We start from the raw sequence: 18937 nt of genomic DNA on the forward strand, positions 1-18937 counted from the left end.
AGTATAATCTTATTTGTTCTTAAAAACCTTCTATGATATTATAATTGGGATCGTGGATAGAGCACCAGGCCTGGAGTTAGGAAGACCTCAGTTCAAATCCTGTCTCAGACATTTTATTAGCTGACCCTGGACACTACTTCTGTTTGCCTGAGTTTCTTCAACTGTTAATGGGGAAAATAGCAAAACCTACATCACAAAATTGTTAGGAATATCAAATAAGTTTAATTATAAAGTGCTTAGCATGGTGCCTAGCACATAGTAGATGTTTGCTATAGTTCTTATCACCCCATTTTATGATAAGGAAATGGAAATTAAAGGAAATTAAGAAACTTGATGAAGTCAGGATTTGAACTCTGGCTTTCTTAACTCCCAGCTCAGAGCTCTATCTGCTGGAACACATAGAAGGGAGAGGGTGTGATGGGAAGCAATGCATTTGTCTGAAAAGGTAGATTGTAACCAGATTGAGAGCTGCTTTAAATGCCTTGATGAAAATCTTGTATGCATCTTTAGTTTTTTAATATGCCTCATTTCATTTTGAAAGTGTAAGAATGAAAAACTGGTCTTGGAATCAAGAAAACTTTAGTTCTGGTCTCCTATTTAACAGATTATATGAACCTGGGAAAGTTCTTTGACCTCTCAAGGCTTTCATCCTGAGCTGTCACACTGTGGCAGGCTTGTGACAATAACACTCCAAACTGAGAACTAAGACAGACTATAATGTAATTGAGAAATATTTAACAACAGCACAAACCAAAAATAAAGTATAGATAACATTACATTTTAAAATTAAGTTAATACATTTTCAACAGGAATATTTATTTATATATTCATGTTCATATTTATCTGTATATTTATTCACATTAACAATTATTTATATATTTATTCATATTAATATATTTTATATACAAGATAAACATTCACATATATATACAAATATATATATATATATATATATATATATATATATATATATATATATATATATATAAATACACACACACACACACACACACGCACACACATATATTAGTCCATCATTTTATTTGAATTCCACACTGTGCTCTGGGTAAATAAGACTGTAAGTTGCAAAGGTGTTGACCTAATTTATTAGAAGGAGTTTCCCCACCTAGGAGTCCCCTATGCCATTGAAATTTTCCATTGTTTTCTAACCCTAGCCACAACATTGCTGATATCATGAACAAGGCAAAAGTTCAATTGAGGATGATGGAAAGTGTCATTTTAACACAAGTCTCACTGCTGTCTATATTGGGGAATGACAGGGGTTAGCTGACCTGTTAGGTCATTTCTGAGGAATGGGCTGGCTCATTTTGGAAAAGAGTCCATGGGATCCATGAGACAGACTAGGACAGCAGCAGTGACAGTTACAAATAAATAGTTTATAATGCTTTACAAAGCACTTTAAATATATGATCTCTTTTAATTTTTGCAATAGCCTACATTTAGGGCATAAGCAATTTAAGCATCATTATATCCATTTTACAGAAGAGAAAACAGACTTTAGAGTTTAAATGATTTTGTTTAATACAATTTGCTATAATGTAATCAAAATTAAAAGGAAAGAAGAAAACTAGAGAAAAATTTTTGTAACAAGTATCTCTGATAAAGACATTTCTTATACAGAGAACTGAATCAAATTTACAACAATATGAGTCATTTCCCAATTGATAAATGGTCAAAGGATATATTCAAATAGATAGTTTTCAGAAGAAGAAATCAAAGTTATTTTTAGTCATGTGAAAAATTGCTCTAAATAACTATTGATTAAAGGAAATGCAAATTAAAACAACTCTAAAGTTTCATGCCTATAGATTGACTGATATGACAAAAAAAGAAAATGACAAATGTTGAAGAAGATGTGGGAAAATTGGGAAACTAATGCATTTTTGGTGGAATTGTGAATTAATCCAACCATTCTGCAGAGAAATTTGGAACTGTGCCTAAAGGGCAAAAAAACTGTGCATACCTTTGATCCAGTAACACCATTATATCCCAAAGAGATGCTCAAAAAGGGCAAAGGACCTATTTGTTCAAAAACATTCATAGCAGCTTTTTTTCTTTGGCTAAATATTGGAAATAAAGTAGATATCCATCCATTGGAGAATGACTGAAGAAACTGTGGTATATATGTTGGAATATTTTTGTTTTATAAGAAATGATAAACAGGATACTCTAAGAAAAACCTAGAAACACTTAAATGAGCTGATACAAAGTGAAATAAACAGAACTAGAAGAACATGGTAACCAGTAACAGCATTATTTATTGTACAATGAAGAATTGTGAATGACTTTGTTATTTTCAGTAATGCAATGATCCAAGACAATCTGAAAGATTCATGATGAAGCATCCCGACTTCAGAGTAAGAGCAGATACTATCTGAATACACACTGAAGCATACTATTTTTTACTTTCTTTCATTATTTTGTTTTTATTTGACTCTTCATGTACAAAATGACTAATATGTAAATGTTTTACATAATTATATAGAAGAAATATAACCTATATCTGATTATGTACCATCTCAGAGGGAAGAGAGGGAGAGTTTGGAACTCAAAATTTTTAAAAAGTGCTAAAAATTATTTTAAAATGTAATTGGGAAAAATAAGATTATTTAAAAATTCTATATGTAGTAAATGGAAGCTAGATGACACAGTGGATAGAGCACTGAGCCTGGAATTAGAAGACCTAAGTTCAAATCTAAAATGAAAAAAGACTGAATATATGAAAGATTTCAGAGGAAAAATTCAGTTAAAGAACTTAAGGACAAATAAATAAGCCAATGAAAGATATTATTAACAGAAAGGAAAGTGGCCTTCAGATCACCTAAATGAATCCAGAAATCTATAAATGACTAGTATAAGACACAGAAAAATGATTTGATACCTGATGAAGCATACAGTCTTAAGAGAATTGAGAACTGGGACTTCAGAGGCAGAGCAAGATGGTGACTTGAAGCTAGGAAGTTCCCCAGAACTTTTCCTGAAATAACTTTAAGTGAAGCCTCTAAAAAGGCTTCAATGTGACAGAACTCATGAAAAAAACAGTGAAACAAGTTCTCAGGCCAAGATATTATGGGGGAATTTCAGTAAAGGTCTGTCTCATATGGGTAAAAGGGAGTATAACTCAGCATAGATGGGAGAGCTGGAAAACCAGTGGGACAACTCAAATCAGGTCTGGGCTCAGCAAGTCAATGGTGCAGTGGGCCAACAATGAGGGTCCCAAACTCAACTCAGATGAAATAGTTTAAGCCCCAGGAATGCTGGTGCAACAAGTGGGCCTGGTTGGGGTTACCCTAAGGCAGGGAACAAACTGCTAGCACCTGAGACACCATAGGCAAGTGGAGAGCCAGGAACCAGACCCCTGATCCCAGCACAAAAAAGGGGACTTAAACCCCATTTGCTCCAGGAACAGGGTCTAAATAAGTAAAATGAACAAAAGACCAAAAATTAATAAAAAAGCTCAAATGAAAAAAGTGACAGAATGTCTATGTGTGAAACCTCAAAGGGATTTTTGAATTTGTCAAAAAGATTTATTCTAACTCAAAAAAGGATTTTAAAAACAAGAGAAGAGAGGAAGAATAAAAATGAGAATCATGGATAAGAATTATGAAAATTTGACTAAGGAAAACATTAACTTTAAAAGTAAAATTGGCCAAATGGAAAACAGTAATCATCTTTAAAAGTAGTAAAAATGGTCAATTAGAAAAGGAGTATAACTCATCAAAGAGTAAAATTAACCAACTGGAAAATGAAAACAACTCATTTAAAAGTAAAATTAATACAACTGAAAAAAAGAAATAAAAAAAAGCTAGCTGAAGAAATAAAACCCTAAAAATTAGAATTGGACAAATGGAAACTAATGACACTATGGGACACCAAAATTTCCTCAAACAAAACCAAAAGGCTGGAAAAATAAAAGAAAATATGAAGTACCTTTTAGGAAAAATGACCAACCTGAAAAATAGATCCAAAAGCAAAAATTTATAAATTATTGGTTTACCTGAAAATCATGATTAGATATAGACAATATCATACAGGAAATATCATGGAATATTGACCTAATATCCTAGAACAAGAAGATAAAAGTAGTCCTTGAATGAATCCATTGATTGCCCCAGAGATTCCAAAATAAAAACTCCTATGAATATTGTTGCTATGTTTCATAATTCTCAGTTAAAGGAAAAAATACTGCAAGCAACCAAGAGGAAGCAATTTAAATACCAGACAAGCACAGTCAGGAATGCACAAGACTTATCAATTTTAACATTCAAGAATTGGAGGGACCATAATATAATATTCTGGAGGGCAAAGAACTTTGGATTATAACCAAGAATCAACTATCCTGGAAAATTCAGCATATTTTTTCAAAGGGGGAAAAGTAGACTTTCTTTTCTTTTTTTTTTTAAGAAATATTTTATTTATTTTGAGTTTTACAATTTTTACCCTAGGTCTCTCCCCCACCCCCAGAAGACAGTCTGTTAGTCTTTACATTGTTTCCATGGCATATACATTGATCTAAGTTGAATGTGATGAGAGAGAAATCATATCCTTGGGGAAAAAAATAAAGTATAAGAAATAGCCAAATTAAATAATAAGATAAAGGTTTTTTCCCCCCTGTAAATTAAAGGTAATAGTATTTGGTCTTTGTTCAATCTCCACAATTATTTCTCTGGATACAGATGATATTCTCCATCATAGATATTGTTGCACTGATGGAATGAACAAGTCCATCAAGGTTGATCATCACCCCCATGTTGCTGTTAGGGTGTACAATATGAAAAGGTAGACTTTCAACAAAATACAAACTTAACTGATAACAGCACAAGAACTAAATAGAAAATTTGATCTTCAATTACAAGATTCAAAAGATGCATGAAAAGGTAAATGGAAAGAAAAAATTATAGTCAATAAGACTAAGGAAAAAATGTTAATGAATAAGACTAAATAGGAAAACAATATCTATAACTTTTGAGAATTGTATTTCTCTTAGGACAGTTGAAAGGAACATAAGTAAACAAAGGATGTGGGTATTTCTAATGGGACAACTGGAGGGTGAGTACTTGAACAAAGCGTATACAAATAAATTGATCAAGATGTGATGATACTTTAGCTCATGAGAGTTGTATTTCTATCAGGATAGCTGAAAGGAGTAGACTTTCACAGAGGGTGTGGATACATGACAGGTATAAAGCAAGCAAGACTTGAAAAAATTATTATACCAGGAAAAGAAGGTGGAAGCATTAGAAGAAAATTAACACCACATTAAGAGGCACAAAGGACTATTATAGTAGAGGCAAAGTTGGGAAAGTATAAACAATGCATAAATCTTACTCTCAACAGATTGATATACATTCCCCATTGGGGTTAAACATTTATTCTACTCTATAAGGAATTAGAATGGAACAGGGAAAAGGACAGTGTGAGACAGGCAGCAGTCAAAAACAAACCATTGATGAGGAGGTATAAGGGAAAATGAAAAATAAAAATACAAATAGGGTGAAGATAGGATGGAAGGAAAGAAAATGCTGTTGCACAAATGAAACCAATGCTACTAAGATCAGAAGAAATGCAGAAAACCGGGAGACAATTTTCACAGCCAGGGTTTCTGTAAGAAATGAGAAGTGGACTTTGGAGAAGACTGGAAAGACTCGCATGAAGTAACACAATGTGAAGTGAATAGACCAAGGAGAACACTGTATACATTAATAGCAGCATTGTGAGATGATCCATTATGATGCACATAGCTCCTCTCAGCAGTTCAGTGATCAAGGACAGTCCTCAGAGACTTGTTATGGAAAATGTCACCCATATATAAAGAAATAACCATGGAGTCTGAATGCAAAGTATACTGTGTTCATTTTTAAAAACTTGTTTTATGTTTCTTCTTTCTCATGACCCTTTTTCCTGCTTACTTCTCATTCTTTTTTTCACAACATGTCTTATATGGAAATATGTTAAACACATACTGTTTATATACAACCTATATCAGATTGTTTGCTGCCAAGGGAAGGGGGAGGGAATTGAGGATGGTAGAAAAATGTGGAACTCAAAGCTTGCAAAAGGAAGAATGTTGAAAACTTTAGCAATTGGAAGAAAATAAATAAAGAAGAGAGAGAAGGAAAAAAGAGAGCATAAAGTCATATTGTGATATTCCTGAATGATATAAAAGAGAAATGAGAATTATGAAATTAGCATTCATGACATACAGTAGAAATCAGAAGAATAGAAAAATCTCTTAAACGCACAGTGGCAAATCTCACTAAGGGAATAAAAGAAAGAATAATACACAGAAATGAAGGACAATCTAGAAGAAAAGAAGCAAAAAGAATTATGATAAATGAAATGCTCAAACACAATTTCAGAGGACTAATGATGAACCATGATAGCCAATTCTTAGTAGAGAGGTGATGAATTCAAGATGCAGAAAGAGAAATACACTTTTAACAGGGCCAATGTAAGAATTTGTTACTTGCAAAGATTGTGTTTTTCTTTTAATTTTTTTTTTTTCATTTGGGAGTTAAAAGGGTGGTTAAATACTTTTCTTAGTTAAAAAAATTAAAAAACAAAGGAAAAAATATAGGCAGATGGAGGATAGCGTTCTAAGTCCTCAGAGTTCACATATATCCTTTTTGTCTCTCTCCCTCTTAATTTAGTTCAATATATATTTATTGAATTCACAATGTATGGAAGGCAAAGGGGATAGAAAACTGGCCTCAGTGTGAGGAAAATCTGGATTCAAGTCTTACCTCTGATACCAAACTATACTGTAGGATATATTACTTGACCATTTGACTCTAAACAATTCTCAGAATTGGGAGATGGACTGTCATAATTAGGGGACTATAAGTAAGTCTCTATTTCTGAATTGTAAGCTAAGTGAAGAGAAATAATGTACAACAAGATTGGAAAACTAGAAAGGAATTTATGAAAGGGCTTTAATACTAAAAAGAATTTTATATCTGATCCTGGAAGTAAAGGAGTCATTGGAGTTAATTAATTAATTTTTATAAGACAATGGGTTAAGTGCCTTAGCCAAGTTCACAGTTAAGTATTAAGTTCATGTCTCAGGTCACATTTGAACTCAGTTCCTCCTGACTCCAGGATTGGTTTCCTATTCATTGTACCCTAGTGAAGTGAATTTAATAGAAGGAAATGTTATATGGTAAAAGCTTCATTTTTAAGTTTAAATCAGGTTTACATAATACAGTAAGTAGCAGAACTAGCATTCTGAGGTCCTGAGGTATTTGCTAGTAACCAGGTGGGATGGATACTGCCTGCAACCTCTTTCTGTTAATAATCAAAGAAAAATAGAATCAGAGAACATGAATGACACAATGGAATGACAAAACTGAAGCAAATTCTTTCTGCTTATATGAATGATAGATTTTTAGAATTAAGTGTTGCATAGAAAACATTTTAAAAGCCTTAAGAAAATTTCAATATATGTGAAAAGTTCTCTAATGATTATTGTTATTTTGTACAATTTTATATTAAATTGTTCATTATTTTTTAATCTCATTTTGTCCTTTCATTTATTCTTATACTTTAAACTAAAAGTTTAACTTGAAAAAATAATTAATCAGTGGTGGCACAAATTTAAATTCTGAACTGTCAAATAAAAATCTCACAATTTCTAAGATGTAATTATTTCTTTTTGCTGGATCCCAGGTAGGGTCCCATGATTTTAACCTCTGCAATGACTACTTTCTTGGTGAAAATCATATCTAAAATAATAATTCCTTTACTTTGGTTCTTCTGCTTTTTAAAGGATGACATCATTAAGATAAGATAAAAATTATTATTATCCTTTTTTTTGCTTTAGCCAGAAATTGAATTTTAACATCTGTAGAGAATTTCTTTTATTGCAAATCTTCCATAAGCATGACAAATACCTTTGGTGAACACAGATATATTTGTTTTATTTCTTTTTTAATACTAATGATCAGAGAATGGTTAGGTTTATCTATTTTATGTATATATATATATATATATATATCAATGTCAATATCAGTCTCAAATGATCTTAACATGGATATCTAAAATACATATACTCATACATATGCATGTACATAAAATGCATATATACTACATGCATATATACTATATATATACACATATATATATGTATATATATGAAATCCATAACTAGAGGAAAGTTTTTAAGAATATATCTTTTAGGAACCATCTACTTGGCAGCTAGATGGTACAGTGGATAGAGCCCTCGACTTGAAATCAGAAAAATCCATTTTTTTGAATCTGGTCTCAGACATGTATTAGCTGTGTAACCCTTGGCAAATCACTTAACCCTATTTGCCTCAGTTTTTTCACCCGTCAAATAAATGGGAAAGGGAAATAGTAAACCAGTCCAATATCTTTGCTAAGAAAAACCTCATTTGGGGTCATGAAGAATCATATACAACTGCACAACAGCAAATCTAGGTGGCATAATGGATAGAGTTTTGCATTTAAAGTCAGGAAAATCTAAGTTAAAATCTTGTCTTAGACACCTCCTTGCTGTGTGATCCCAGACAAATTACTTAATTCTTGGGCACCAGTTTCCTTTTCTATAAAATGAGGAAGATAGATCCAATGGTTTCCAAGGACCCTTCCAGCTTTTCATCTATGATCCTGTACATTTTTGTTCTGCCAAAAATATTTTAAAGAGTGAATAATAAATAATAATAATAATAATAATAATAATAATAATAATAATAATAATAATGTTTATACAATTACTACTACATGTCAAGTACATTGTTAAGTGGTTTAAAAATATTATCTCATTTGATTCTGAACCCAATCTTGGGAGATAGATGAGTTATTATCTCTATTTTATATTTAAGGAAATTTAAGTGAGTTTAAGTGTCTTTCCCAAGTTCACACAACTAGTGTCCATAGCTGGATTTGAACTCAGTATTTCTGCCAACAGGCCCAGTGCTCTATCTACTGCACCAACTAATTGTCCATAAGCATAGACCACAAGCACATTGGGATCTTGTAGTTTTAAACATAATCTATCCATCAATCAACAAGCATTTACTAAAGACTTGCCATGTATTAGTAGGCACTGTGTTAAGTGCCAAGGATACAAAGAAAAGTAAAAATATGAAACAGTTCCTGTTGGTAAGGGGAAGTTGTGGTAGAAATAACATAAATAAATCACTGTATACATCATAGTTAAAGGAAGACAAACATAGAAGGAAAAGCTCAATTGTAATAATAATTTTCAATATTTTACCGATCATTTTGGAAGAAATTCTATGGATTTTATAGGTACAAGCATGACTCAAAAAAACTGATTGACAAATTTCCTTGGGCTTCACCAGAACTTGCAATATTTTGAATTATTTCTGTGTCATCTTTGAGTGAATTTTGTCATAAACTTATTTTGTATTGGGTACATATAATGTCTCACTCATTAGATTTACTTATTCCAATATGCTACTTTATACATAATAAAATAACGGGCCAAGTCCAGCCATTTTTTTGTTGTTGTTGTTGTTTGTTTTTTTAGTTTTTTTTAGGTTTTTGGAAGGCAAATGGGGTTAAGTGGCTTTCCCAAGGCCACACAGCTAGGTAATTATTAAGTGTCTGAGACCAGATTTGAACCCAGTTACTCCTGACTCCAGGGCCAGTGCTTTATCCACTATGCCACCTAGCCACCCCAGACATTTGTTTTAACTATTTTTTTCCCTCTAAAGTTGGAGAAAATGTTTAAAAATGCTTTCTGAATAAAATATTCACTGAAATCCCTTGTACAAAGAGAAATAACATGAATGGTATAAGAATACCCTTAATGATAGCATGAGTATTCTTATACTAAAATCTTGCTCTGGTGCTCAACATAGCCATGAAGCCTATGTCAGGGGAGAACAATATGGATTCTACAAAGCTAGAAAGGTTTTAAGTAAGAACCTATTGATGGATTATTCTCTTGCCCTTATCTGAAAGTACCAGCTTTCATAAGTCTGGAGCTGAGCATTAGCAGAATATTAGTCATTATGGGATAACATTTTTTTGCATTTCACCAAATATGAAGAGTTGTGATATTTGTAGGTGAGAGGAGTAACCATATCTATAAAATCATGACTTTTCCCATATAATACAGTAGAAATTGTATTGGTGGTGAAGTCAGAGGACCTGGGTTCATAATACTGCCTCTGTTATTTATTTCCTGTACTTTAGATAGTTAACCTCTCTGGATCTCAGTTTTCTTTTCTATAAAATGAAAGAGTTGACTTCTCAGGTTCCTTTTAGCTTCAAATCTATTAATTTGTGATCTTGGCTGTGATCTCCACTATGGTCTTGAAATCCCTCTTTCCTTATTACTCCTCCAACAAATTTGTCTATTCTTCTTAAAAAGACATGCATTAAGGGGCAGCTAGGTGGCACAGTGAATAGAACACTGACCATGGAGTCAGGAGTACCTGAGTTCAAATCCAGGCTCAGACACTTAATAATTGCTTAGCTGTGTGGCCTTGGGCAAGCCACTTAACCCTATTGCCTTGCAAAACCTAAAAACAAACAAACAAACAAAAAACCCACAACAAAAAAAGGCACTTGTTAAAAAATTTAATTATATCCTAAGAAAAACTTGTTAAATATAAATTACTTTGATACTTTCCCTCCCTTCCTCAGAATGTAACCCCTCCAAGCTTTAATACAGAATCTTTATGAATTTTTTGTAGGAATATATATAATATAATATATAATATACATACATATAAACATCATTAGTATGATTCAATTCTGTGTCTATGTCTATCTCAAAAAGTTAATCACTTGAATATGCATTCATGAATGTATTATGTGTGTATGCATGCATATATGCACATAAATGTAAAATCTAATGTCTGGTCTTTTGAAATATAGATATAGAGCTGAATAACATGTAATGATGTATGTATAAATATATTTGTATAAATATACTTTTATACTATATATATATATATATATTTATATATACTGGTCTAGGCTAACTCATTTATGAAAGACACACAATTTGAGCCTGTTTTCAAAGCCTTTTTTGGTTGGTAGCACCAGATATGATTTGTGCTCCATTGGCATGGCCTTCAATCATTCAGGACCTCTATTCTGCCATTTTGAGGTCTTGAATTAAGACTTTAAAGGAGTCAAACTTGAGACAACTCTGCTAAATAAGACTCCCTTTCTAATCACAGCAATGTTCCCTATTCAGCAGTGGTACCTACAGGTATGAGGGGAATTCTCCTTGTCTCATGAGCAAAGACCTAATCTCAGAAAGCCTGACTATTTTTGCTTCAAAAAGATTAAGGAGACTTAATAAAAGTTAAAAACCAGTGTTCATTTCCACCTCTGACTATTCAGAACAAAAGATGGGCTTTTCCCTTGAGCTACTGGGTGGCATTATAGCATTACTGGACCATTTACAATTGAGTAAAATAGTAAGTGGCTTATTAAAAGAAACCAAGCAGGCAGGCTGATGCAGAACAGATAAATGCTGCCAGGATTTGCATACTGGTGGGTGGCACAGTTCACTGACTAAATTGTTTCCCACCCATTGGCTTTAATTCAGATTTACTTTGATCCTTGAAATTCTTGTTCCTTTCATAGACAAAGGGTATATTCATTTTCATCTGACACATAATATACATAATCTGTCAAAACAGAAGCTAGCTTTATTGCTTTCCACATCCTGTAGCTTTATGTTACCTATTGCTGAGTGAGGGCTTTCCATATCTCAACAATGAATGTGCTTGTTAAGGAGAATGGGAGAGCTAAATCATGGCACCCTAGGTGACCTTGAATGGACATTTAATCTTTTTCCAAAACCTCAGAACTGAACAAGACCTTATGTCCAATGCAACTCTTTCCTTTCAAAGATGTTTTACTTTTAACCAGAGCTCTTGGTAAACCTTCTCAGGTAGATGGGTGTTCATTCACATCAGCCTTTTTTGGTGAAAGACATCTTGTCCTTGCTTCATTGCTCCCTTCCTTCCTCCTTCTCTTCTTCTCTTCCCCTCCCTCTCCTCCTTTCATTTGTCTCCTCCTTCCTTTTCTTCTTCCTTTTCAATTCTTCCCCTTCCCTTTTTTGCCTTCCCTTCCCTTTCAACTAGATGCTTTTCAGTCTCATCTTATGATATCTTTCCCATTCCCTGTTATTTGCATAAACTCCTTATCTCTTCCTATTAAAATCTTTTTTCAACTTTTAAGTCTTACTGCAGATGTTGCTCTCTTCATGAAGTCTCTTCAGTTCTTACAGCTGCAAATAAATTGATTCTTCATATTTGTTGAGGCAGGATCATGTTTCCCCTTTTCCTAATCGCATACCACTTTGATTCAATGTTATTTATGTACATGTCTTATTCCTCCTATTAAACTATAATCTCCTTAAGGTAAGGACTGTGCCTTTTCATCTTTATTTCCCCTAATGCTTAATAAAGTCTAAGAGGTGAGATAAGACATATGACCAAATAGCTCAAAGATAAATGGTACAAAGAATGAGAGACAAGCTCAGAGAAGTAAGAAATAACTTCTTATAGGGTGGATCAGGGAAAGTTTGATGCCTGGTAAGCATAAGATACTCAAGATTGGAGTGGAGTAGAAAGAGGAAAAAAAGGCTTGAGTACAGTTAGAAGAGAAGGAATATGTTTAGTTAGCATACAAAGTACAACTTGGCAAGAACATAAATTTAAAATAGGTGATAGTGAGGAAGTGACTGGAGAAGTTTGTTTTAGGTAAACTGCGGAAGGTCTTGAGAGATATAGCAATTTGGATTTTATTTGGTAGGTAATGAAGAATCAGGCAGAGAGATGGTTCCATGGATAGAGTTAGTGTCTGGAATCAAAAAGATCTGAGTGCAAATTTGGTTTCACTCACTGGGTGACCCTGGGCAAGTCAATCTCTGCCTCCATCATCTATTGGAGAAGGAAATGCAAACCACTCTAGTATCTTTGTAAAGGAAATTCCATGTACAGTATAGTCCATGGGGTCAGCAAAGACTTGAACATGATTGACCAACAACAATGAAGAATAACTGAAGGCTTAGGAGTGTGTGTGTGTGTGTGTGGGTGGGGGGGCAGAGCAGGTATGGGTAACATAGGATTTTAGTTTTCTTTAATTGTCTACCAATTGTTTTTGTAGGTATGATACTCTAATTTTTAGAGAGCAAAATTTCTGAAAAAAGGTTAATCTGTTAATAGTATGTTTTAATAGCTAATCACTGGTTCAAGAGAGTAGCGAGTTAGAAATTTGTCTTATGGTACTTACCACCTGTGTACTTCAAGGAATGTGTAGGTAAAATGGTTCATAGACCCTATAGTGCAAGATCATTAGTCCTGGCATCCCTCTCTGTTGGTAAATTTAAGAGATCTAACCATGGGGTGAGATAGATAATTCTTGATTCCTTTCTCCCTCTTTTGCCTTTTCAATCAATTAATCAATGGATAAGCATTTATTGTTGTTGTTTAGTAGTGTCTGAATCCTGGTAATACTTTTTGAAATTTTTTTGACAGAGATACTGTAGTGGTTTGCCATTTCCTTCTGCTCATTTTACAGTTGAGGAAACTAAGGCAAACAATGTTAAGTGATTTGCCCAAAGTTGCAAAGCAAGTGTCTGAGTCCAGTTTTGAACTCAGGTTTTCTTTCTCCAAGCATAGTGCTGTATACACAGAGTCATCTAACTGCTTCCAGGAGACATATATTATTGTCCACTATTTTTTCAGGTACTATGCTAAGTGTTTTTTGCTGTTTTTAAATTGTGTCCAGTTCTTCCTCAGAGGCCAGATTTGAACTCAGGAAAATGAGTCACCCTGACTCTATTGGTCTATCCATTGCTTATCCCAACAGCCCAGTGATCAAGAACTGGGAACACAAAAAAGGACAAAAATCACAAAAACAGTACCTACCTTAAAGGAGATTATATGCTAAGTCAGGAGATAATGTGTAAATCAAAATACTTACAAAGAGAATTGAAGGTAACCTTAGATAGGAAGGGTCAAGTGGATAGGAGGGCCAGAAAAGGAATAACTATCAATTGGCCTTTCTATTGACCCTGGAAAGAAGCCAGGAATTTCAAACAGTTCTGGGAACAGAACCAACAGACAACACCTTGACTTCTCAACAATTATTGCCTTAGACTCCCTGTGAAGCTGGGAAACTGATGGAGCATCACCAATATATACTAGAGATGGGACTTTTTTGTTTAGAAGAGAAATGCTTGTAAGCCATTTTCCTGCTGTCAGCCTAAAAACTGGGCCCCTCAATTTTATTTAATGGAGATTTGGATCAATGCCTAGTGTAGTATTTAGGAAAGCCACAGGCTTAATAGAAATACCTTTGTCCCAAGGAATTACAGAGAAAAACCAGAAACTGTCCTTTTAGCTTAACCAAGAAAGTCATTTGACACCCCAAAAGTCCTTCAAAAACTTTTACTTCAGATATGCATGCAAGTAAATGATGATCTTCAGTTTTCTGGTGTGGCCAATGGCTTACCACAGACTCAACTTTTATATAAATTATGTTGCCAACTGATGAGGAAACTAGACAACCATCTGATTGCCTCATATATCCTGCAACAACCCCATATGAACCCCCAGTTTAAATCAAAATCGAAGAGATTCTAGTTAATTGGAAGTGAAGACCTAAAGAGAAAGTTTTTGCCCTAGTCTGAGGGGGATATGTAGTTCATCTAAATCACTGAAGCTTGTTATACCCAATGAAGATAGCTAGGTGCTTTCTTCGCTACAGGATTATAGGGTCACAAATTTAGAACTGGGTGAACTGTCGGGTACAATGGAAAGGCTTTGTCATCAGAAGACCTGGATTCCAATTCTGACTGCAATTAACTACCAGTAGGATGTTGAGCAAATTCTTCAACATTTTAGGGCTCTGGTTTCTTTATCTGTACAGTATGTGTGGTTCAGATTATTTCTAAGAGAGCTCTTTTTTGAAATAAATTCCATTGTGATCCTTTGTTTTTTATATTATGCATTTAAAAACATTATTTTGAGAAGTACATAGATTTCATCAGCCTGACAGAGTTGTCCATGTCACAAAAGTTTAATAAGTCTTGCTGTATTTTTATTGGATCATAGTTGCAGAAGTGGAGGGGAATTTAAATATTGTGAAGTTAAACCCTTTATAGGGTTTAACAAAACAAAACACCAATATATAGAAAACTTGGTGAACTGTCACAAATTTGCAAATAGTAGAGTCAGATTTCAAACCTAGGTCCTCTTCTAATACCAAGTCCATAAGCTTTTTCATCATCCCACATTCCTTTTCAATACTTTTTACTACATACTTTCATGTATGAGTGCTATTTTTTTCTTGACAGAGGAAAAAAAGAAGCAACATAGGAGTTGAGTCACTCTTTATTTTTTTCATCTTGTCATTTCAGCCTTACCCCCCCAGCCATCATGCAGCATCTTCTTGGAGCTTCTTCTTGCCCCCCTGCATAGCTTTAAAAGGTCATTTATGTTTTTAATGTTTTCATTAGTATTCACTGCAAGCCTCATTTCATTTGTGCTTTTGTCATTCCTCACATTATTCTTATAAGATCATTTTTATATTCATACTATTCATCCTCAGTTATCTACCCTTGCTTCCATATTCTATAAATGTCTTTTTAAAATATGCATCGGTTAATGAGTTCCCTGAGCCACTAAAATGGTCTCTTTAGACAACTCCATCTTTTCTTCTTCACTGGCATCATCTGCATTTATGTCTTCAGACTTTCATTCTTAAAAATCTCTCATTCATCTTGAGCCAACTTCCCTAGCAAAATTTTGCTCTATAATATTCCACCTATTTTTAACCTGGGTTTTTTGACATGTGATGTTATAAAGTCTATTCCAGGACCAGATTATTTACCTACCTATTCACTTCCTTTCTTCCCTCTATCATTGCCTTCCTTTTCTTCTTCATTTTTTCATTCCTTCCCTTTCTTCTTTCCCTTCCCTTTCCTCCCTTTTTCTTTCCCTCCTTCATATTCTGCTGCATCTGTGGTAAGAAGGTGATCAGGCTCTTCTTTTATATGACATGTAACAAATTCAATTAATGAATACATATCACTTAGCAAGATGTTCTCCCCTCCCTCCCCTTTCCATTGCTCTTGCCACTTCACCCATTCTTGGATGATAGTAACTGAGACAATCTGTAGAGACTGGTAGAGGTATGGTACAGTGAATGGAATACTGGATTTGGAGTCAGAAGAGGTGAAGAGGAGGGAAATTCTGTCTTTCTCCATTATTCTTCATGTAACCTTGGGTAACTTACTTCACCTCTTCTAGTTTTCTCATCTATAAAATGTGAGTGTTGGATTAGATAACCTCTGAAGTCTCTTCTGGATCTAAATCTATGATTCTAAGTGTTCCATTCAGCAAGATAAACAACATCAGGTCTTTATTCATCCTGCAGTAAAATAAATTACTTGGATAATAAAATGATAATCTATCCTTTGATAAAAATACATGCCTCATATGAAATGTCTTTCTTTAATTTCAGTGATTATGTTAATATAAAAATTAGTAGTGATTTGTCCAAATTCATTCTGGTTCAGGTTAGTTCTGGCCAAGTTAGAAGGATTAATATTTTCCAACTCATGACAACCTTACTTACAGGTTTAACAGGCTTTAATTCAACATGATCCTGGGGGGACTGATGGTAGGAGTGTGTGTCAAGTCCACCTATGAAGTCAACTGAAAATATAACAGCCCAATATAAATATATATATGGAAATAAAAAATACATATAAAATTGAAAATTCAAAATATAATACACAGAAATAAAAATACTCATGTCAGAAATTTACCATAAAATGAAAAGTAAATGTTCTTGATACATGACTAAAATCAATAAAGTCAATAATAAATAAATGACTGGTGAAATTTAAGAGACATTGAAAGCAAGTAGGGACTTTTAGATTGAAAAAAATCTCCCATTTTTATTGGGTTTGGTAAAAGACAAAATAACATCAGAATATCAATTTATTCATAATGCCCCCAGAATAATAATTTACATATCCTTTCCCTTTATATGTCCAAACCTATTTTTTTTTGCTACAGCTACCATAATCCACCCAACAAGTTTTTTTTTTTTGTTTTAGGTTTTTGCAAGGCAAATTGGGGTTAAGTGGCTTGCCCAAGGCCACACAGCTAGGTAATTATTAAATGTCTGAGGTGGATCTGAACTCAGGTAGTCCTGACTCCATCACCAAGCCGCCCCTCCAACAAGTTTTGTTTATATTTTTAAAAGGCTCTCAAGAACTCACCTAATAAATCTCTTGAATGTTTGATAGCATTGACCTTAATATACCCAAGAGAGAGTAAATTTTGTCTGACCTTGGAAAAGGTCACTTGCTCTTTCTTAGTCTCAGTTTCAATCTATGTAAAATGAAAGGATTCATTTAGATCATCACCATTTTTCTAGCTCTAAATCCCATAAGCTCATCTAAATTCAATAAACCTGAAGTCATTCATTGTTCCTAAAATGTTTTCTATGTCTGTTCCTAAATTTGCAGACATATATGTCTGTATACAATAATAGAAATATGCATAGTTCTCTATGCATATATATATTATATTATGCATAAACACAGCATATCAAAATTATATAAAGACATAGTCATATCCTATCCTAATGCCAATCACCTAGGTGAACCAACTCTGATTTCCATTAATAAGAATTTGACTAGAAATTAGATTTAAGCTTGAATTTTCCTTGGTCACTTTTCCCCCACTCACAAATAATCATGTCTTTTTATTGTTATCATAAAACTGTATAACTGATTCACTAAGCAGATCAAATTTTAAATGAACCAAGTATTCTAATTCTCATTAAAATATTAAAGATTAATTATAATGGGAGAACAACTGAAGAACAGACTCTGGAACTGAAGACATTTGACCACAGGGAAAGAAATATTTTCTTTTATATAATTTTATACCAGGGGCATGATCTCATCCACAGCATGACTGCATCCATGTGATAATAAACTATTTTACAATGGGGGCTAACCATAGTGAAAAATACTATGTCATGTTAATACTGCACAGTGTAGATTTTTAGTCACTATTTTATCCCACATTCCTACCTTTTTTCTTCAAAGCATCTGACCAAGTGCTTCCAATCCTACCTCTATTTTCTCTAATCATATTTTCATGATACTTTTAGTTTTTGATAAATTGGTCTTTGGGGGAATACTTGACTGCCTTTGTGGAGAGTGGGGAGGAGTATTAACTAAAAAAATGTTGAAACTAAAATGCTTTAATAGTTATACATGTGTAATCTATATTATATTACTCACTGTCAAGGGGAGTAGAGAGGGAGGGAGAAAAATGTGGAACTCAAAACCTTATAAAAATTAATGTTGAAATCTATCTTTACATGTAGTTGGGAAAATAAATTTATTAATAAAAAATAGACTAAAAGGTTTAATGTCAGTTATCTGAAAAAGACTGATCATTTAAAATACTGTAGTCCTTTACATGAAAACATTGGCCTGGGGACCAACAGGGATCTCCTCTACTTTTAGATTTTGCTAATCTATTTCCAGGGCCAAACTCAAAGAAAACACTGAACTGCCAAGTTACCTCTTAGAAGAAATAAGGTTTATTGTTATTGAGTTGATTTGCATTTACTCACTTCAGTAACCTCACATCTCTGACAAGGGCATTAATAGAGTGGATGTATAAATTGCAAAAGTCACTATATATTTATAGTGATATCTTGCTGCATGAGAGCCATAGTGTGTTTTCTCCTTGTAAAGGATACACCACAAAACTCAAAACTTAGTTATTTGTCTATAAGAAAGTTTAGGTCATAAACTAAATTTCCTTTGGATAATTCAATACTCCAGAGCTAAACTTAATTCCCTACTCATTTCTTTCACACCTAGTTTGCTTTATACATAAGCAAAAGGAACCTCAAAACTGATTGA

At 33.5% G+C, this 18937-nt stretch overlaps 2 protein-coding genes across 3 annotated transcripts in view; one reads left to right on the forward strand and one right to left on the reverse strand.

Annotated features, from left to right (window-relative positions):
- GGH (gamma-glutamyl hydrolase) overlaps positions 1 to 18937 on the forward strand; it is a 117290-nt gene that overhangs the window by 81720 nt on the left and 16633 nt on the right. The gene's annotated exons all lie outside the window — the stretch shown is intronic.
- Positions 16545 to 18937, reverse strand: part of NKAIN3 (sodium/potassium transporting ATPase interacting 3) — an 862357-nt gene continuing 859964 nt past the window's right edge. The window contains exon 6 of the mRNA XM_074207993.1: positions 16545 to 16697. Within this exon, the coding sequence (XP_074064094.1) occupies positions 16555 to 16697 (143 nt within the window). The 3' untranslated portion in view covers positions 16545 to 16554. The remainder of the gene's footprint in view (positions 16698 to 18937) is intronic.

This window comes from Macrotis lagotis, chromosome X (assembly GCF_037893015.1).
Source record: "Macrotis lagotis isolate mMagLag1 chromosome X, bilby.v1.9.chrom.fasta, whole genome shotgun sequence".
Taxonomy (NCBI): Eukaryota; Metazoa; Chordata; class Mammalia; order Peramelemorphia; family Peramelidae; genus Macrotis; species Macrotis lagotis.